Source organism: Manacus candei, unplaced genomic scaffold (genome assembly GCF_025592945.1).
Source record: "Manacus candei isolate 608988 ecotype Guabito, Panama unplaced genomic scaffold, ASM2559294v1 h1tg000017l, whole genome shotgun sequence".
In the NCBI taxonomy this organism is placed as follows: Eukaryota; Metazoa; Chordata; class Aves; order Passeriformes; family Pipridae; genus Manacus; species Manacus candei.
This window is the reverse complement of record NW_026138065.1, coordinates 3,194,338-3,215,866: the sequence shown is the minus strand read 5'-3', so window position 1 is coordinate 3,215,866 and position 21,529 is coordinate 3,194,338. Positions and strand designations below refer to the sequence as shown.

General features: G+C 38.2%; 1 protein-coding gene across 3 annotated transcripts in view; it reads left to right on the top strand.

The window, feature by feature from the left end:
* B3GALNT2 (beta-1,3-N-acetylgalactosaminyltransferase 2) overlaps positions 1–21,529 on the top strand; it is a 45,528-nt gene that overhangs the window by 5,817 nt on the left and 18,182 nt on the right. For 2 of the 3 annotated variants that reach the window (XM_051783205.1, XM_051783204.1), the window contains exons 2-9: positions 9,629–9,776; positions 11,044–11,144; positions 12,241–12,434; positions 13,483–13,578; positions 16,623–16,733; positions 17,478–17,559; positions 18,786–18,969; positions 20,656–20,781. In XM_051783205.1, the coding sequence (XP_051639165.1) occupies positions 9,629–9,776; positions 11,044–11,144; positions 12,241–12,434; positions 13,483–13,578; positions 16,623–16,733; positions 17,478–17,559; positions 18,786–18,969; positions 20,656–20,781 (1,042 nt within the window). The remainder of the gene's footprint in view (positions 1–9,628; positions 9,777–11,043; positions 11,145–12,240; positions 12,435–13,482; positions 13,579–16,622; positions 16,734–17,477; positions 17,560–18,785; positions 18,970–20,655; positions 20,782–21,529) is intronic. The other variant, XM_051783206.1, reaches the window with a different exon arrangement.

Sequence of the window (21,529 nt, the reverse complement as noted above, 5' to 3'; positions counted from 1 at the left end):
CCACTGCCCCCCATCCCTGCAGTGGGATGGGGAGAGGGATCAGGAATTAAAAAAAAAGGGAAAAATCCCTCATGAATTCAGATAAGAACAGTTCAACAATTGAAACAAAGTTATAATAATAATGCTAATTGTAATAAAAAGAAGAAAGCAAACCCAAACAAACCAAGAAAGACAAGTGATGCACAATACAGTTGCTCACCACCTACTGACAAATGTGCATCCCATCCTTGAGCAGTGATCGGCCCCTCTTTACCAATTCCCACAGTTTATATGCTGGGCATGACATTCTATGTTATGGAATGTCACTTTGGCCAGCTCAATTCAGCTGTCCTGGCTGTGCTCCTTCCCAGATTTTTGTGCACCTGCTTACTGGCAGAGCATGAGAAACTGAAGTCCTTCACTTTGGGTAAGCACCACTGAGCAACAACTAAAACACCAGTGTATTATCAATATTATTCTCATACTGAATCCAAAACACAGCACTGTACCAGCTACTAGGAAGAAAGCAAACAAACTCTATTTCAGCCAAAACCAGGACAGTAGGCTTAATATGAATTTGTAACAGTGCAGCTGAACGAAGTTCCATGGCAAGGTTCACTCTGTTGCTTACTACATGGATGAAACATACGGAGGAGAATCAATTTAGAATTAATTTAGAATGATTTACATGGAGACTGAAGACACAAAAGGATAAGGGAGACCTTCCTGTTGAGTCATAAGATTAAGAGTGGATCCTCTTGCTTTTTTAAGCTCCTGATGGAGCTGAGGTGCAGCTAGGTCCAATCTTAGTCTCTGACTTGATCGAGGATCAATATCTAAAGGATTTATCAGCACTTAATCATTGACTTATTGAACATTTACAAAGCGATAGGATTTACTGTAATTGCAATAGTGACTTAAATGTACATCCAGGATGGCAACATTCATGCTATACTGGCTAGGGAATATCTAATTCGGTTCACACATGCAGACACACTGGCACAAAGAGATATGTTTATATACAGGGAAATATGTGTATACATCTATAGAGGTATACCTGTTAAAAATTCCCCTGGAGCTCAGTGAAATACTCACTTCAAATATCTTGGCATTTCTCAGTGGATGAGGGTTGGGCCTTTGGGAGTGGAGGGTTTCGGTGCAGGCCCATCATCAACTTTTAGTGCCGATCCTCAGAACTTTGCAAACTTGAGAGTCTGTGAGCTCTGAGAGGAGTTCTACTCAGGGAGATGCTGGTGGCAGCCTGCTGCGATCCAGGGGAGCCAAAGGGCCTCACTCAGGACCGCTGTTTTTAGGGTTGTTAGATATTTGGGTTTAGTCATCTGTAAATTTCCTTCCTGGATGCAGTCTGGGTTGGTAATTGCTAGTATTTTCAAAAATCCAGTAATAATGGTACCATTCCACTCACGCTACAATTCAGGTAAGGAATGTTTCAGGCCTGTCAAGGGGATAACTGATTATTCCTACTCTCATTCCCTCCTTGGTCAGGCAACAGGAGTTTCTGGTATGGTCAGTGCTGCCCCCACCTTAACTGTTGTGGGATTGATTCCTGGTCTGGTCAAGGATTGCTTCACTGCCCAAATCATTACACAAAGGCCAAGGCCTAATGGAATTTCTGAGATCATAAAGCAGCCCCAAGGAGGGAGAGGAATGTACCACCACAGCTGGGGAAAGAGAGGAGAAGCTTTGCTTTTCAGAGTTTCTCTGTTTTGAGCAGTTATTATCAGAGTTTATGTTTATTCCTGTAAAATTGTGTTGCATTGGATAGTGTTAGGATAACTAGGATTTTTAAAAAGGTTTTTTTTAATAGTGAAAGGCAAGTGTATGTTTTATTTGTATGGGAATTATTTAGTTGTAATCTATTGAATAATGTATTCACACTGAGGAGAGAAAAACCTATGCCTCGTATAACAAGAGAACTTACAGCATCTGTAGGAAAATGCTCCATATGGTACATGTGCTGTCTCTTTGAAGGCTCAAGCCTTGCATGATAATTTAAGGAAGAGTCTGTCTCTTAACCTTCAAAGAACTGCAAAATGTACAAGCTGTAGGTATGGCTGCCTTTGCAGAGGAAAGAAGGATGAGCTAAGGGACCTCTTTTATCTCTGATGTCTTCTGTGTTGTATTTTTTTATTATTCAGAGTGTTTTGGGAACATTAGTGAATTTATATACAAAAAAAAGAAATGTCTCTTTATTAAAAGGCTTCTTGAATCTGAAACTGTTAAAGAGGATCTGGTAGTGGCTGATAAAGCCAGTCTTGTTCCACTTGGTTGAGTAATCTTTTCCCCCCCTTGTTTACTACTCCAGCTACTCTGTATTACCTATCACCTGGAATCCCTGGTATGAATAAAAAATAAATCTTCTCATGGGGCAGTGTTTTACAATAGCTGTGACATAAAAATGAGTTATTTGTGTATTCTGTGGTATTTCTGTGCAGTATCCATGTGTCTCAGTAGTTGTGTACTGTCTCAACAGTTATGAAATTAGCTACCAGGAGAGGTCAAAGGCAGAGTGAACAGCAGTTTTGTTTTTTGAGGAGTTTAATTCCTCTCTCAATAATCATCACACACAAAAATGGAAATCTACTGAAAAGTGGATAACCTGTTTTAGTGATTATTTACTTTGACTTCATTGACTCACTAACATAAGATTGGAATAGACATCTCCAGCCATCATTTCTGCTTACTGTTTCTGTTAAGCTCTTGATCTCTGTCTTAAAATGGCAGCTGGGCAGCCTACATTTACTTAGTGAAGGATTGGGGTGGCTTTTTGTTTGTTCACTTGGATTCGTGGCAGTTGTAGGAAGAGGCTGTTCCAGAAGCTTGTTGCCCTGATTAAAAACATTTTCTCATTTCTAGCCTAAGCTTACTAGCAACTGGTTTATGCCCTTTAGTTCTTAAGCCTCTCAGTTAAAGGGGTCTTTCTCCTCATTCAGGTACACTTCCAGCATGTAACCATAGAGACAGAGATCAAAGGTGTCATTGTTTTAAATCTTTGTTTTCTTAAGATGAGCAATTCAGGTACTTCTAACTTCTACTGGTAAAATAGGCTTTCCATTTCTGGAAAACAATTCATTTTTATTATCTATAGGTCAGATGACTTTAAGTGTAAACAGTGTTCCAGTCTTCGCTCATTTCATCTACTTTTCTTCCTCTATTGGAAGCACCTTCTGTAATAAATACTTTCTCTTTACTACCCCTTGTGAAAGGCCTGTAGTCTGCCCGCATCCTTTGGCCCTCGGTTGTGTCTCTTCCTGTACAATATTCTGAGTTTCTCTGTGTTCATGATCACTTTTACCATGGTGTCACAGAAGATAGAGTACACTTCTTCTAGGCAGTACTCACTAATCGGAAAAAAAATAAATAGTATCAAGTTCTGAAACCAAAGGCCTTTGTTTTAGTGTCCTGACTTTGATGGCTTCCTGCTTTCTTTTTGTTCATCAGTTAATGGGATTGTATTTCACACTGCTGAGCAAGATTGGTGCAAGAACATGCTTTTAGGTTTAATTGAAGTCCTCGTCTATCTGGTTACAACAAGTGCTATCCAAAAGAAGTTATTGGGTAGGAGGCTTTACTTAATTTTCTGTAAAAGTCTTAGATAAATGCTAATTATAAAATGACCTCATAAACTTGAGAAGGAACAGATAGACCTTCTTTTAGCACTCCAGGTGGATTCATTGCTAATTGTGTGTTTTAATTGATGGCACAAATCTTATTGAGTAGGAAATTACTCACTGTAGGGCTTCAGTTACAGTGCCTAATCAGAGAGCCCCACACATTCTGTGTAATTTGCTGCTACTTTGCTGATGCTTGTGCCCTTTTAGACGTTATTCCTGTCACATTTCTGGGGGTGTGTGGCAGCTAAGACTTGGCCCTTTTGGTTTTGTTAGAGTCAATCTTTTACTAGTGAATAATTATGCAACAGATTAAACCCCACAATTTTCTAGAGTCTGCTTGTATGCCATCTGTTGTCCCATGGCTCAGCGTGTAATTCTTTAGGCACTGGCCTAATGGAACCAAAATGTAGAAACAACCCCCAAGTGTTGTGCTCTGTAGGGAGAAATTTTGCCAAAATGTAAGATTTCCTTAAGAAAAGATGTTGTCTGAAATCTGTTAATCCTGTCCGTCAGGGAATAGTATGCTTGGTCATGAAGTTATTTCATCCTTTGTAGGCATGTAAAGACTTCCAGGCTGCTGGCCTTGGAAATTGAAACCTTCCATCAACAGGTCATGTTTGCACTGGCAGTGGATGTGCAGTTCTGCCTGAAGTGTCAGTTGTTGCCCTGTCTTCATCTATAAGATTTTACTATAACATTGTTTTTCATGTATGGGCCATCCCCACCATAAAACAATCCTCTTACCTTTGATGGCTTTGAAATAACTGACAAATAATCCACAACAAAGCTGATGGTATTTTCCAACTGAATTGGAATGTTTTTAGAGTTTGCAGTTATTCCGTGGACTGGTGTCTGAGACATTGCAAACTACTAATGAGCAGCAATGGAGCTGTATTTTTGTAGTTTGGCACTGGGGCAAAGAGAACGAGTTCTTCCAGGGTTGGCTGAATAAAGCTTTTCAGCAGTTGTCCTCTAAACTGGCCACTGAGTAGAACAGCCAGAAGAGAGCAAATAGCCTTCCCTGGGATCAGGCTTTTCTTCCATGGCATCAGGGATTGGTAACCAGTTTTCAACGGGTAAAGGTGCTGTGCTCTGCTTCCCCTGCCCTGACACACCTCCACCCCTCCTTTCCAGAAAAAAAAGAGGGCATCAGGTTCAGTGTTGCAAAAAGGATCTGCTTTGTTCCTTTTGTGTCTCTGTTTCTGATGCTTTGGCCATTTTTCCCAGTTTTGTCTAGAAATGTGCATGTGCTGTATCATTAATGGAGTTCAGGGTACTATCAGCCCAGCATTATCCCTACAGTCACTTTGCAGTTCAGAAGGACCCTGCTGTCCTATTTTTTTAAGGGAATGCTGTTGATGTAAAACAAACAAACAAAACAGAAACCTCTGCCTGCAGAGGTTTTCTTCTTTGAATCTGTAAAGCTTGTTTAAAAGCTTGTCTGCCTCGAGGAGTACTGTGCTCCTGCAGAAACCAGGGCTGCACATCTTGGCGATTTTTGGCTCTGATATAAAGTAGGTACTGCAGGGGAGTCATATCGCTGGGCTTGCAGCAAAACGTGTAATGCAGATGAGCTATAGCAAATTACTCTAAGTGAAGTAGATTAGTAAGGGGAAAGAGCTGCTTTTACTCTTTGGTTTGTTCTTTTTCTGTGTGTGTCAGAATTCTGTGAATACAAATCTTTATATTTGGTTAATTCCTTTCTTTGTTTGGATCTTTCATAAAGTAGCAGAGAAGAAAAAGGCATTAAAAACCAGGACTATGGTTGCAAAGTCTCAGGAATAGGCAGAGATAAAACCCTGGAATGTATAGGCTTTTTTATTTTGGGGAGGGAGTTTTCCTTTTTAATCTTATCATATGAAGTGGATTAGTTGAGCATATTCTAAATAACTTCTGCCTGGCCTAATTAGTTCCATTCATTGATTTATTCACACACACACACACACCCCCCAAAAGAAAAAAAAAAAAAGGCTGCATGGGTAGCAGAAGATAAAAAGCCCAGCCTTCTGTGGACCTCACTTATTTTAGCAGTTTCCAGTGGAGGTACTGTGGTGCCTGATAGTGCAGGGGAACCTACACTCCTGCATTTCTCAGTGCAGGCACTAACGAGTCTTTTCTCTGTCCAGTCCAGTTGCATGAAATGTGGACGCTTAATCACCTTGTGGGCTGCATATTATGTCACACTTAACAAAAAATGACTGGCAAATTCAGTAGTTGGTAGAGGATTCATCAACAGAGAGATGTGCAGCAAGACCGTGTTTGTTGACAAAATCTAGCTAAATGATCTCTCACTCTTTTCATCTCCTCGTAATGAAGTAAACATAATTAACAGCTTAACTTGACATTTTACTTGAGAATCAGTCTCACGGGAAGAAGAGATGCATGTTCATCTTTGTAGTTTGGGATTTTGTAAAATCTCAAGAGCTGTTGACTGCTGCTGAGGTGGTTAAAATTTGAGTAGAGTCAACAGACTGTATGTCAGCAGTGACCTCTTTCCATGGCCAGCTCCACAGGAGATACACCTCTGTGTCTTCTAAAGGCAGAATTTTGTGCTTTACATAGGTCCTTGTTTACTTTTTCCTTCGTCTTTCCCAAACTTTGATCTGTTCTCAGTCAAGTTTGACAGGTTGAGGTCCCAAAGACCGGCGTTTTCACCAACTTTCGTGAAACTTGGTGACTGAGAATCTTGTGAAAGCTTACTGAAGCTCCTACTGAGGTGAAAACCTGTACTAATAAAAGTAGTATGGTCAGATGTCAGCGAATTCTGTGGGAGCCTTACAAATATCACAGCCCAAGAAAGCTTCTGTAGGAGTCTATTAACACTGTGACACAAGGCTCTGGCAAACTGGACTTCAGTAGTCTTAAGGCTGATAGAAGTACACCTTGCAGTTGCTGTACAGCATTAAATGGGTCTCAGCAGTTGAGAGAGGGCCACTTCCTTTCATGTTTTTGTGTCTTTTGCTGTGGCTTAACATCATCCAGCAAAACAGCAAAGTGAAATCAATTTTGCTCCTGATGCTAAAAGAGTGTAGGGTAGGCACTGTGTATTTGTCTTATGTTCCACTGAGAAGTCTTGGGCTAAGTAATTCAACAGAGATGCAGCTTCAAGTCAGTAAGAATTCAAAAGCAAGGCAGCTAGTGGTAGTGTGACCTTTGAATTGGAAAGGCTTCTCCTTTTGCTTCCCTCTGGTTTGCAACACTTTTAGGGTTTATTGTGGAATGTGATGTATAGCTTTCTTCTATTTTTTCACCTCCTTCACAAACCACAAAATTTACACTTTTTTTTGCCTTTAAAATCAGAAAATGTAAAGGCTTAATTGTCTTGCACAACTAGTTCAAGGTAAGAGCAATATGGTATGTATTTTTTAAGCTTATTACCAACTCTTAAAGTTTTGGCCTAAGAGTGCACAAAAATAGAATGTAAAATAAATAGGTTTGGTCCCCAGTGGCAAGTATTGATTCGTTGTCTAAATTGTCATCATTGACTTTGAGGTCAGCAATGTTTTCTCTTAAATTATGCTGCATCAGGGAATATTTATGCAAATATCTGAATTATCCTTATAAATTAATAATAGCCTTAGTATTTTTTTCCCTGTACCTCTCTCTTTATCTCCCTTTTTTTTTTAATAGTGCTAGTTCAGAGAGACACATGAATCTATTTTCCTGAAAATTTAGTGTTATTTCTGCTTTACCATAGGATGTAGAAACATTTGCTAACAAGCAGAAACCTGATTAATTAGATTTTTGTGAAATTATCCTTTATTTTTTTTTCCATTTTCAGTAGTTTTAAAAGTAAAATGACATAACCTTTGGGACAGAGAAGACAATCTTCTGAATATAGACCACTGTAATGCTGTTCTGAAAGCAATAGGATATTAATTCTGAAGCATCTGTTACATGAACATTGTTCCCATGTGAATGGTTCATAAGGAAAAGCTTCACTAATTTTAAAATATAAACTAATTAAAAGTATGTATATTGGATTCGAGTGGCTTATTTTTAGATTGGGTTTTTTTTTTAATTGATTCAAGCCAACTTATGCTATTCTGAATCAAGTCACCCCATAGACTTATGCTTAGTTTTATTTTTCTTTTTTTGATGTAATGAAATGGTTCTGCTTCTAATTAAAAATGATATCTTAAAAAACAAATCTGTGTAAACAGTATCTTATATATGATCTACAAGCACATTAGTCCTATGAGCTTTGTATTGGAAGGCTTGCATTTGAGGCTGAAGAATAATCAAAGGATGAAAGAAGAACAAGATAAAAAAAAGGGATGTGTGACCACACAGGAATTTGCTATAATGTTGTAGTCTTATAAACATGAGTCTGTATCATGTATCTCTGCTGTCTTGGAGAGCTGGTGATTCTTGGTTATGTAATGACCTGTACATTTCAGTACAGATTCATTTAAATAACTGTGGAACTTAATCTTCTTCTAGAAAACCACTGTTTGCATGCTTACATTAGTGAGAAATAGACTGGGAAAGGTCTACCTGTGGAAACATAGCTGTACTTTTTCTGCTCTTGTATTGTTATGAGAATCAATTGCAGATCAGTTTTATTTGTCTTTGGGACTAGGGAATCAGGGCTAAATAGCCCTAAAGCAAAAAAAAAAAAGTTCTGAAATCTCTTGATGCTGATTCAGCACAGTGCAGAACAAGGCTAAGGCCAAGTCCTCTCCTCTGCATGCTGCACGACACTGATGGTGGGATACAAGGCTTAGATAGATTTCTGGTGTGATTTGGCACAGTAGTTCTTGTAGCAGGTACTGTGAGGTCCTAGGTTAGTGAGCAGTTTAAAAAACAAAATCTGTCAACTTCAAAGTGGAGAAAGGTATACTCTTACAGGGGGTAGAATCTAGATAATAATATAATTAAATATTATTATAATAAGAAGAATTCTCTTTCTAGTGGGAGTACACAATACAATTTTGACCTTATTTTTGGTCTCTTAAAGATTGTATTGTAAAGAATCTTGTCTATGCAGTAGTATGCAGTAGTTTAGAGTGCACTCACAATTGTTTTCTTTGTCTGCAGCCTAATGAAAAAAATAGTGAGATGAGAGGGGAGTAATGCATTGCTGAAATTAAATACAAATCTGTCTTAACTCTAGAATGTCTGATAGATTAAACTAAGCAAATTCACTTTAGCTACTTGCCTGACTCTTTGAAGGCTCTAAATCAGAGCTTCTCAGGTCTCTATCTGCTAGTAATCTGTCTTGAAATCAAGTTCAGGTTTCATGATCTCTAAATTAAAACAGCACAAGCTAAATCCTGGATTACAAGTATTGGTGGTGACATCCAGCTTTGAACAAAGCCAGAGCATTCCCCTGTGAAGGGATGTAACACCCTGTCTGAAGGCAGAATAGTGTTCACCTTCAAAAGGTTAGAAAAGATAGGCCTTGATGTACCACATTGAAATATTAAGTTAGAAGGATGGTCCAGCAGCTTTAAAAAGAAAGGAGAAAACAGGCTTGTTAGTGCAGGTTTTGGCATGTTGAAAATGTTTCCCTGATTCTGAACTAAGAATGCAATAGTAATTCTGCTGCTTGTTTTAGTGTTTCAGTTCTCTTGCTTTTGAGATGCACTTGAATCACAGAATCACAGAATGATTTGGGTTGAAAGGGACCATAAGGATTATCTAGTTCCAAATCCCCTATGGATTTGGAATCCAATGGGCAGGGACACCTTCCACTAGACCAGCTTGCTCAAAGCCCCATTTAACCTGGCCTTGAACACTTCCAGGGGTGGGGAAGCCACAACTTCTCTGGGCAAATTGTGCCAGTGTCTCACCACCCTCTGAATAAAGAATTTCTTCCTAACATCTAATGTAAATCTCCCTTATTTTAGTTTAAAACCATTCCCCCTCATACGCCCATGTAAAAAGTTGCTCTCCCTCCTTTTTATAAGCCCCCTTTAAGTAGTGGAAGGCTGGAATTTTAATTCTTGCTTGCAGCTCAGGATTGTGGTAATATGTGTATATAATAAATCTTTGTCACTTTCTATTTCTAGGTCCACTGTCCTTATTTCCTCAGTGGAAGCTGAAACATTATGATGTTATTGTAGGTGTTTTGTCCGCTCGACACAATCATGAACTACGCAGTGTTATAAGGAACACTTGGTTCAAGTACCTGAAACAACATCCTGCACTGAGCCAACGGTAATCTCTAGTGTTTTGTAATTTGGATCTGGAGGGAGGGGGTGAGGACTGTAATGCTGAAATATCTTGATTTAGTATTTTTTTTAAGTATTTCCTTTTTTTCCTCTCTATTTTTGAGCATCTTGTACTCTGATAGATTTTTTTAATCTATTTAGTAATATATAAGAATACTTCTTGTCTTGGGCTGTAACTATTTTTTTTTACACTCTGTTAGTTTTTGCAGTTAGTCACCACTGTTCATTAATGATGTATAATATAAACCTTTCTCTTTTTTGTGTCGCAATGTCTGCTTTGTATGGTATACAACTTGAAATGCTTAGTAATCCAGCATACTCGAAAGTGGGCAGGATTGCATTTGGCGAGAGAAACACAAAAAACTCTTGCAACAGCCTCAACTGTAAAGTTCAGGTTTGTGTCCCACTGAACCAGGTGCACCAAACTGCTGCAGTGTGAGTGACCCTTCCTGATTGCTTGCACAGACCTGTCAGTCTACAGACAGGGCTGTTTTTGCTGAGAAGTTCTGCTGCAGTTCGTTCCTGGAAACGTTGTTGTCTTGATAGCCTCACACCTTGCACCGAAAGTGCTTCACTATTCACAGATTTCATGTCAATGTACAGTCTGGAGCTACTTCAGTCATCTAAAAATGTGACCTTTTGTAGCTTATATGGAGGTCTGGGAGGGCATTTAGCTGCTAGGTGAAGAGCTAGCTTATGGTGGATTCTCTTGCTCTTTGTACTACTTGTCTCCTGACTGTGGAACAACTATGATTGGGGCTGGAGAGAGGAACCTCTTGTTCTGCTACAACCCAAAGTTGAAACATTTCTTTGTAACAGATAGTCTAGAGTCCTTGTTCCTCCTTTTATGCTACATGTCTTTTTTTTCCTTATTTTTTTTTACTGCCTTTTGAATGTAGAGTATTTAAACGATCTTGAATTAAATAATAAAGCCAGGCTGGGAAAGGCAGATCTTCAGGATTCTTCAGTGTTACCCTAGGTACCTTTTCTGTTCAGTGTGCTGACTGCCTTGAATCTCATTCCTAGCTGCCAATCTTCCTGCATCCTCATAATGAGATGTAAATGTTAATGTGGGTTTGGAATTGAGCTCCTATGAGAGGATTCACGTGATTGCTCTACATACAGACTGTCATTGCTGATTTTTAAGCAAAGTCTTAAACCTGTGAAAGACAGGCTGTTGTGATAAAATAAGGTGATTGAAGATGGAGGGAGGAGGGAAGAGAACTGGTGTTAATAAAACCAAATTATTTTAGTGTCCTTGTGAAGTTTATAATAGGTGCGCATGGTTGTGCTGTGCCAGTGAAGGACAGAGAAGACCCCTACTCCTGCAAACTTCTGAACATCAGTAACCCAGGTAAAGAAGTTAACTTTTGAAAACTCTATGATCTGAATTCTGAGAATAGTTTGGGGAGTTAAACTGGGACAGCCAGTTTTGAAAACAAATGCTGCCTAGGACTTGCTGTCTTAACAGTTGCATAACCTTCCTGTAAGAACCATGTGCAGGCAGAAAAGGGAGAGATATTGGGGTGTGTGAAGGGGAGGGGGTCATTGTCTTCTAATGGATTTGCGTTTTCCTTGTGTTAGGGACAGTCTCTCCCATATAACATACATTTTTACTTGATCCATATGTCAAATGAAGTTGGAGAGAGCCAGAATGACACAGTATGGTGTCAAATGTGAAGAAAGTAGCCAAGGTGACTGAGTCTTGAGTGCCAGATGGACTTCTCTGGTGACAACGTGAATTTCCAAGCAAGTCTGGATGATAGGTTTTTCAGATTCCACTTTAGAGAGAGAAAAACTAAGAAATGTACTATGAGGGAAAAGGTTAAATGCTGCCATACCAGAATTCCTGACTAAAATTGTAAATTTATCCTGTCACCTTTTATTTTCTATTTTATTTTTGCTCTTTAATTACAAGTTAAGTAAGGACTGCTTGGCATTTAAGCCATGATTGAACACAAAATGCAACTTCTGTTGCTTTCTCTTTGAATGGTAACATCCACTGCTCCCAAGTGTAAATAGTACCTCAGGGCTTAGAGAGGCAGTAATGCCAAAAAGCAAGTAAGCTGACTGAAGTGGAGGTGTATGCCATTTTGATGGCATGAATAATTATTTTAATATGCTAATATTCAGGTATTCATGCAGTCAAATAGCATTTTTTACCTTCACTCTGTGGATTTATTGTGTTTCTAATCTTTTCCTTGTGGATATGTAGGCATTGAGTTGCAATTGTTATTAGCCTGCAGATTGCTGTATCACTGAATTTCTCCTTGCTGCAGTCTGCAGCCTGTTGTATTTTCTTTTACTCCAGTGTTTGATTAACATTGTGCACTTGTGAGCTGTGCTAATTAATCAGAATGCTTTGCATATATCCGGTGTGCTATGTGTGTATCCAGTTCAGAAACTGAGAAGTCTTCTCACCTTACCTCTGTCCTTTCCTTTTCATACAGTTTTGAATCAGGAAATCGAAGCATTCAGTCTCCCTGAGGATGTACCTTCTGTGCTATCTGAAGACAGAATTGTCAGCGTGAATTTTCGTGTACTTTACCCCATTGTCATTACCAGTCTTGGGGTATTTTATGAGGCTGATGGGGTGGGATTCCAGAGGAACATCACTGTAAAACTGTACCAGGCAGAACATGAGGTAGAGTATTGTAGCTATCTTTTGAAAGTGGACTAAAGCATGTTGTCTCTTTATTGTGGATTTAATTCTTACGGAAAGTGACATGCTGGGTTGGTGATTTAGAAGAGAAGTACTTAACTGACAAGTGTATAAATTACATTTTTGTTCTGTTGCATTGTAAATTCTTATTTCATTCATATATATGTTTATATATATATACACACATGCAGAGAAACATCCTGGATGAGGAAAAGATGGAATTTGTGAAGTGCTATGAGTTAATCTAAATGCTCTTGTGAAAGAGCACTTACATCTAATTCCAGTGCACAGTTTTTTGATCATATTTGAGATCCTAAAGTATTGATATGTATTAAGGAATAAAAAATAAACTAATATATTTAAAACACGTGCAGAAACATACATTTGGTGCTTTCAAGCAGAGAGATGCAGGACAGCTGGAATTTTTTTCTTGTCTGTCTTCTGGCAAAACATTTTAAGATTTCTAGAAACTGATATTATTTACAGATAATAATCAAACTTGGTTGATAATTTCCCCTACTCCCAAGCTGTTATGGGTTTGATAGCATAGCTTAGTGCTAACTTGGAGGGAAAAAAAAATCATTAAGTATGATTGTTGCGTTTGATGTATTGCATTTATCTCTACCAATAAGTTAATAGGTGAATTTCAAGACTTCTGGCTGTGCTACAGTAGAAAGAATTTTAAGTATGACTTTTATGATGAACTTTTAAAGAATTTGGTTTATAATAGCTGTAATAAAAATAAAATTACACTGTAATCTGGTTTATGTTTGTTAAATGGTAGAATTCTACATGTTCAAAGTCTAATAATTTTATCTACATTAGCTTTTTACTTCCAGTGAAGGAGAAAAATTAGTAACATAAGAGAGCTTGGAGACTGTTTTCTGAAGATTTGGAATTTGGCAATGGAGCGTCTTTATGCAATTTGTTATTATCTAAGAGCCATTTGATGGCCTGTGTAATATAATAACACTTTTAATGGGTGTTTGGGGTTTTTTTATTTTGCTTTTTTTTTTTCTGTTTTTCATAGGAAGCGATCTTCAGCGCTCGCTTTAGTCCGCCGAGCTGTGGAGTGCAAGTGAACCGATTGTGGTACAAGCCAGTAGAGCAGTTTATTTTGCCAGAGGTATGTGGAACATCAGAACTGCCTTCAGTTCTTTTAAGTCATCTGGACAGACCGACTGATAAAATGGACAATTTGGGCCAGTTTATTCCCTCATTTATTCCCCTGGCTCCATAAGAATGAATGTTCATTCTGGAACCTGTTCATTTTAAGGGGAATCTGCAGCTGATTGATTGGTTTATCATCTTAGGCAGTGTTAACTAAATACTGTGCAAGTTTTTATGCTGGCAGGAGACCTTTCGGGTGAGCAGATGACTTGCAGTACTTTGTGCATATGTTTTGACAATCTAATTTCATACTGAAATGATTAAGGGTTTATTTTATTTTTTAAAAAAGTGTATTAGTTACCCAGTAATTTGGTAGTATATCATGTGAGCCTTTTCCCTGTAAGACTTACTTCTGAGATACTAAAATTCCAGGCAGTTGTAATTTTGCTATAAATGATTGCATTTTTCCTGAGAGACAGATGGCAAGTATTTCCTTTGGAGAGAGGATATTAGTATTCATATATTTCTTTGTGTGGGCTTCCTTAATCTGATATGTGTCACGTGCTGAATGCTTACAGGATAACATGATGTTTGTAATGTAGATTAATGGGGCTTATGCACAGCATGTAGTCTCCTGTGATACTCAGGATGCTGAACCATACACAGTGATTCAGAAGAGATGGGGATGCCCACGTGTTCCTGTCTTCTTGTTTGTGAGCAGTAAATTTAATAAGCTGTTTAATTGTCATAAAATGGTTTCTGAGGCAGTATCTCTTCTCTGCCTTTCCACCTTGAAGAAGTAATGGATTATACAGACTGCTGAAGAGCTTCATTCATCTTCCAGCTGAAGTGCTGCTCTTTCTGCTCGTCTTGGGGAAAGGAAGGGAAATGCAGCATTCGAATAAGCATCTGGCAGGCCAGATTGTGAAAGACAGAATCGATCATTCAGCTTTGGAACGACTGAAAGCACAGAAGAGCAGAACCACTAGCAGATAACTAAAACTCACACAGGGGCTCTTAGAGCCAAGTCTTAGCAGTGCATTTATTTTGTCAAAAAGCCACCGGCCGCTTGCATGAAAATGGGACTCTGTACTAGGCATACTCTGTGTTACTAATGGGGAGTAGTTAGAGGAACAAAAACCACAGCACTGTTTAACATTAGGAAAGGAGTTTGGCAGGGCTGCATTATGTGAGTACAGCTGTTCGGTATTCACTGCAAATGCCACTGCGCTCTGGCAGCAACAAGGCTGGAATTTAAATGGGGAAAAACAGATGATGTAGTCTCAGGTGTGCCACTACTGGTTTTGCTTTAAGCATTTTCAGGCCTCAGCTTTCATTAAGTGGCTTGGAATAAGAATAGCTGAAGGCTAAAGTCATTAGAAAATTTGCTTACAAGTCTCTCAACTTGGAAAATAATGATAGCTTGCAGCTTTAGGACACCTTGCACTGAGGTTCACTGGTAATAACTGAGTAAGACTCTTGGTACACGTTCGAAGTCAGTATCAGTAAGAGTCAGTGCTGAGAATGTTAATGTTTCTGTTTGCTGAGGCGTGAAAGGACTTTCCTGTTCACTAACAACTTACCAAAGGTTGTGTCTGTAAACAAGCCACTGAAGAGTGATTAGAGCCCAGTCCCTACAGCAAAAAACGTTGGAATGGGAAATGACAGTCATTGCAAACAGAGAAATTGAGCATGTAGGTTTTACTGTGCAGGGTGTTCAGAGGTCCTGCTGCTAAAAAAAGTCTTTAATAATGGTCCATTTGTTTTGATAACTGAGAGATAATTAAACAAACAAGGAGAAGGTATTGAGCATGAAATTCAGGCCTGATAAACACTGGCTAGCTCCATTATTAGATTATAAAACTGGCATTATAAAAAATAGAGACTTCTGAAATACACAGCTGTCATTAAATACTGAGACTGCTGCAAATGTTAAGACCTACTTCTAGAGGAAAGCAAAGAATTAAGCTGAACTCTAATATAGACTTTAACAGTGTGTCAATAACTGGAGAATTTCTGGAGAAGGTTTCTAGTGTACAAGGAAGCTAAAATGGGGAAGAGATCAGAGGTTAGTACAGGTAAACAGACTTCCTACAGCAACAGAGATGCATGTACAAACAAGTTTTTTCTTTCTTTCAAGGCCCATAATAACTATCAGTGTGTTTCCTATGAAACTGGGAGAGATGAAACAGAATGTGCTCATCTAGCAGTCAGGAGTATAATAACCCTACAACTACTCTTTACTCCTCTGTCATAAGGGTAAAATTGCTTAAAAAATATAAAAAAGTATAATGCTACCAGTACTCTTACTGTACAACATGCCACCTGTTCCTTTGCATGTTCTTAGGGGTCATCAGTTTAAAGATGAGATGAAGTACTTTTAAATGCAAGAATTTACACACACACACACACACACACACAAATATATATATAAACCATGGAGTGACATAGCTTAATTTGACAGGTAAAACCAGAAAATTTTAAAGATAGTCACTTGTCTTTTTCTTCTTTATCAGCCAAAATGTGAGGCCAGAGTTCTGTGACTCTCCTACAGTAGCTTGTGACACCTTTACCAGGATAAAGGTGGCTGTATTTTCCTTTGAGCTTTGCTGGTGTCAGGATCGAGTCTCTGATCTCTGTTTAGCAGATAACTAAAAAGCTGCACTTACTTTCAAATCTGTTTTAACGTATTCTCTTTGTAATGCAGGATTTTATATTTGATTTTTAAAAATTCATTAGATCACTTTTAAATGCAATCTTGATGATTTTAGAAAGCCAAAGCTTTTTACACTAGGCTTCTGTTAAAAGTGTAATGTTCCTAATACAGAGATTCCTGTTTAGTCTTAAAAGCATGATTATGTGTTACTGAGTTTCATGGGTGTATTTCTTTTATGAGTAATTTTTTTCTATTGAAGTGTAAGTAGAACATCGATGTCATGCATTCAAGCTAAATCTTTTGTGAAGTTGACTATTTTAAAATAAAAGAAGACCCAAACTGTTTGATTTTCATCCTTTGAAATCTTTGAATACCTGCAAAACAGTGTTTTGCTCTTTTACCAGAGTTTTGAAGGTACCATTGTGTGGGAGAGCCAGGATCTTCAAGGCCTCATTTCAAGAAACCTTCATAAAGTGATGGTGAACGATGGAGGAGGTGTTTTCAGAGTCATTACAGTGAGTCCCTTCACATTCCCTTCCACCATGTTTTTGTTTCTCCTATAAGTCTTGAGTATTTAGCATTTTACTTTTCTATGTTTTTTTTGTGTAAATCATTACTTCAGTAGTTTTTCTGTTGTCTTAGAGGGGAAGTTTGCCTTCTAGCAAAAAATTACGCTTGTAAGTGGCATTTTCTTTTATTTTGGAGGGAGTAAATCTCACCGTATTGTCTTTCTCAGGTGTGAAGCAGTATCAATATCAGAGATGACAAAATGTGGGTCAAAAATCCTGTGCTAAAATCCCAGTTGATGGAATTAAGTCTAGTTGGGTTTTTTTTTGACAGCATGTTTCTTTTCCTGTCAAAATTGCTTGCTTAAACATGCGGTGCCACTGTAATTTAGCCAGAATAACTTTATATTTTGCTATCAACTTCAAAACTAGTTTTCTGGAAGTTTCAGGTTCCACTAGTTTTAGGTAAAACAAAAAAATGCCACAAAACTGTACAGTTAAAAATCTTAGTCTTTCATGGCACATGGCGTGATTCTTGGGGTGGTCCTGTGCAGGCCCAGGAACTGGACTTTGGTGATCCTTGTGGGTCCTTTCCAACTGAGGATATTCTATGATTTTATGATTGTGCAGGTACCTAAACCAGAAGACCTTTAAATTCGTTTTGTTCTCAGCTGCCAGAAAACTTCACACCTTAAAAACACATCAGTAATGCAAGATGAACTAATCTATTTCTTTCCACTAATCTGTTCCTAGCAGGCAGGGGAAGGGTCACTGCCACATGAACTCACAGAAGGTGTGGAGGGAATAGCAGGTGGTTTTATCTACACTATTCAAGGTAAGTCTGCAAAATGAACCATCGCATTTGATGTTACGATAAAACAGGTAATTTAAATTACATTTCTGAGGTATAGTTTGTGCTGTCTCTGTGAACTTAGTCACCCTAGGTTTTCTTTTAGTAAAAACAGTTAATTTCTTTCTGTTTTTTTAATGCTTAAGGTCAATATCCTGATGTGGTTTCTTTGCTTGCCCTTTGTCAGCCACTCCATTTGACTTGCATCCCTTTGTCTTTTTATCTAGACTTCTCTTCTTGTTTTTTTGTTATCCAAAATTAAGTTAAAAAATGTTGTGCAATGAAATCCTTCCCTGATATTTTTCACATTTTTTCCAGTGCTGCTGCTGTTAGATATACTGTATGTTTAATACTGACAAATACCTAACAAAGCCAGCTTTTCCATCCTTTGTTTTACACCTATTTCAGGAGAATGTCCAGAGACTCTATAGGAGCCTTTACTAATGTCTAAGTGTTCTTACTGATCCATCATACCCAACATAAGCAGTGACTTTCAGAGTGCTATTCTTGTGTTTTTATAGCTAGGCCTCACAGATATAATTGGGCAGTCCTGTTGTCCTGTCATCTGTGTAGGAGCCTAAATTGAGGTGTGTACTAAAGGTCTTCCATCTTGTTTGTCAAACAGCTCTTCAGTACCACAATCTCCTTACCTGCAATATTTTTCTAGCTTTAACCTGCAGTCAGTTATGAGATTTGGTTCAGCAGGGACCATCTGTGCTACATCAAAGCAATGTCTATTCGATTATATTTAGCATAGGATTTTTGGTTTGTTTGTTGTTTTGTTTTATTTTTATGCTAGATATATATACTTAGGAGTAATTAAGTATGTAATTAACGTTATAATACTGTATAATACAAGTAAGTGTATAACAGTAGCCTTTTTATGGTAAAAGTAATAGTAAAGTCCCTGACTGCTCTTTATATTAAAGAACCTTAAAAAGTTGAATTATTTTATTACTGAAAAGGAAGAGAATTCCTTTTATTTGAAACTTTCTGTGCAAGACTTATACAAAAATACATTTCCTTGTTGTTCTGCAACTTTTACCATTTCATAAAAATTTTAAAATTAATTGCAGGAATTTCATAACCCTGTTAATTTGAATGTTTCTTCAGATTAATTTTGTCAGTAGATTGTGTATGATCGAAGAGAAACACGTGAAATAGTATGTAGATATGCATCTTTATTTAATGATGGGTGTTGTTTCTTTCAGAAGGTGATGCTCTTTTACAAAACCTCCATACTCGCCCGGAAAGGTTTACAAGTCACATAAAAAACCTTGAAAAAGAAGATACTTTATTGAAGGAAGAAAGCAGTACCTATGATGATATTGTTTTTGTAGATGTTATTGACACTTACAGAAATGTTCCCACCAAACTGCTGAACTTCTACCGATGGTAAGTTGAAAATAAAGTGTTTTCTGTTCAGAATGTTGCTGTCTGTAGTGCAAGATGATCTAGCATAGGTTCCATGAAATATATGCCTTATGTGATTTACTTCATCAAGTTGTATTTCTCTCTCACATTTTTGGGTGCATGTAGTGAGTAAAATAACAACACCTATAGTCTTGAATGCTGACCATTGGTGCTTCAAGTAAGCATGAGCTGGCAGGACAGGCTTCTGCCCTAAGAGTCCAGGTGTGAAAATTGTCATGTCTCCTTGTAATTTCTTTTAATTTGTATCTAACTGAAAACTAGCAGTTTTAGTCTTTCAAAGGATGGCTTTTGGCCAGTTTGTGTACTTAACTCAGTGTTTCAGTTTGTGGCCATTGCCTCTTGTCCTGGACACCACTGAAAAGAGCTTGGCTCCACCTCTTTACACCCTCCCTTCAGGTATTTATACATCAATGAGCTCTCTCCAAGCCTTTTCTTCTTCAGGCTGAACAGTCTCAGCTCTCTCACCTTTCCTCATTGGAGAGATACTTCAGCCCCTTAATCATCTTGATGGCCCTTGCTGGACTCTCCACCCAGTATGTCCATGTCCCTCTTGTACTGAAGAGTCTAAGACTGCACACTGTAATCTAGATGTGGCTGCACCAGTGCTGAGTTGCAGGGAAAGACGGGAAACTTGAAAGGGGGGGGGGGCAGAAGGTTTATAGGAAGAATTTTTCATAGTGTAACACATTGTCTGTGATGAATCTAATAAGTTATTACCTCTAATTTTCAATTATTTCCGTTACTCTGAGGCAACCGTTTCAATTAATTGATGTTGCTGTGGAGTAAGAAATATAGCTGACAGTTGTAATTTAGCCAGAATTCAGTTTAGCTGCTTGAAGATTATGGATTTATTTAACAAATTTCATGGTTATGAATGTAACTGAAAAACTGAACCATGCTTTCAGTTCTAAAAGTGAGTTTAAATGTCAAGACTTAGATCTTCGTGGTCATTTCTTACAGATTAGCAATACTTCAAGATTTAGTAATAAAAGGCTTTAAAAATGCCTTTCTTGTTATGAGAAATTACCCTTAAAAGCAGTGTTTGTAACCAACTCAGCCATGATTTATAAAATCTCAAGCTCTTTTTGGTTATTCTGTGAGTGTCAGACATTCAACTATTACAGACAGTTAAAGATTACATTTTTCATATTTGAAGGGTGCTTTTACTGAGAAGGAGTAAGTACGGAGTTGCTTCCACAGATGTTTGGTAAAACCTACAACCTTCTCATTACCTTGAACTGACTGTCTCATCCTGAAAGTAGGCTACTGACGTGTAGCCAGTGGCTTTTAACAGCTGTGCTGCCATCATCATCAGGGATTCATATCCTCCTGAAGTCAACACTGTTTAAGACAGATTTATTAATAAATCCACCATCTGTCCTGGAGAACAAAACTTTGTTTTCTTCAGCTCATGCACAAGTCCATGGTGTAAGATTATCCTCGGATGCAGCTGCATCTCCTTTCTGTAGGACAAGCAGTCAGCCTTGGTTGATAGAGAAAACATGTAAAAGTCAAGGGTAGGAAAGACGTTCCTTCCCTTTTCCTTCTCCCTCTGCTTCCCAAAAAACTTTTGCAGAACCTTGTATTGCGTATCTGTAGATTGTGGTGTGTTGCTCAGCATCTCATCACTTTTCTTTTTGGCTGCAGGACAGTTGAATCAACAAGTTTTGACTTGTTGCTGAAGACGGACGACGACTGTTACATTGATTTGGAGGCTGTTTTTAACAGGATAATGCAGAAAAAATTGGACAGGCCAAACATTTGGTGGGGGAAGTGAGTTATTTTCCGAACTTGTCTTTAGGAGATAGCATGTCTTTAGTGAACAGTTTAGTGATTTAAGTCTATTTTCATGTGGGTTCCCCTTTTCTGCCTAAGGAAGCCAGTTATAAAAGGCAGGACTTCTGTATATGTGAGAACTTTGAATCTCAGAAGACAGAAACTAGTAATTTACAATAACTTTCCAGAGTGTGCCTTTACAGTGAGTTAAACTTGCTGATTATCAAAATGTGCTAGTTTCAAAATGTGTTATAGACATCTTTGTCATGGTACTTAAGTAAATAAAAGTATTCCAGCAACACAGTGAGGTTAAAAGGCACGTGCATACTAAAGAACTGTAAACATTACTTTTGTGATTTTTCTGGTGGGCTTGAGGAGATGGGGTGAACAGGAGAAACAAACTTTCCTTTATGGTCTGCACTTTATTTTGACATCTGTGAGTGACAGGCATTGCTACCCATTTTTGCTGCTGCTTGAGACAGTAGATCTGATCAGTGAATTTTTGAGTGAACTTTCCCAGCCTGTATTACACTTGTGAATAACTAGGAGGATCAAAATAGTCTGCAGGTTCCTTTCCATTCATGGGATGCATTGCAGCTCTGGTATAGCATCCAATATAGCAGAAACTCTACACTACTACAACGGTCAACATAGCATAATGGCACAAAGGGCCTTCCTGTTGCCATCTGCTTACTGAGGAAAAACAGGCCTTTGCTGCTTTGCTTGACAAATCTGGTACTGACTG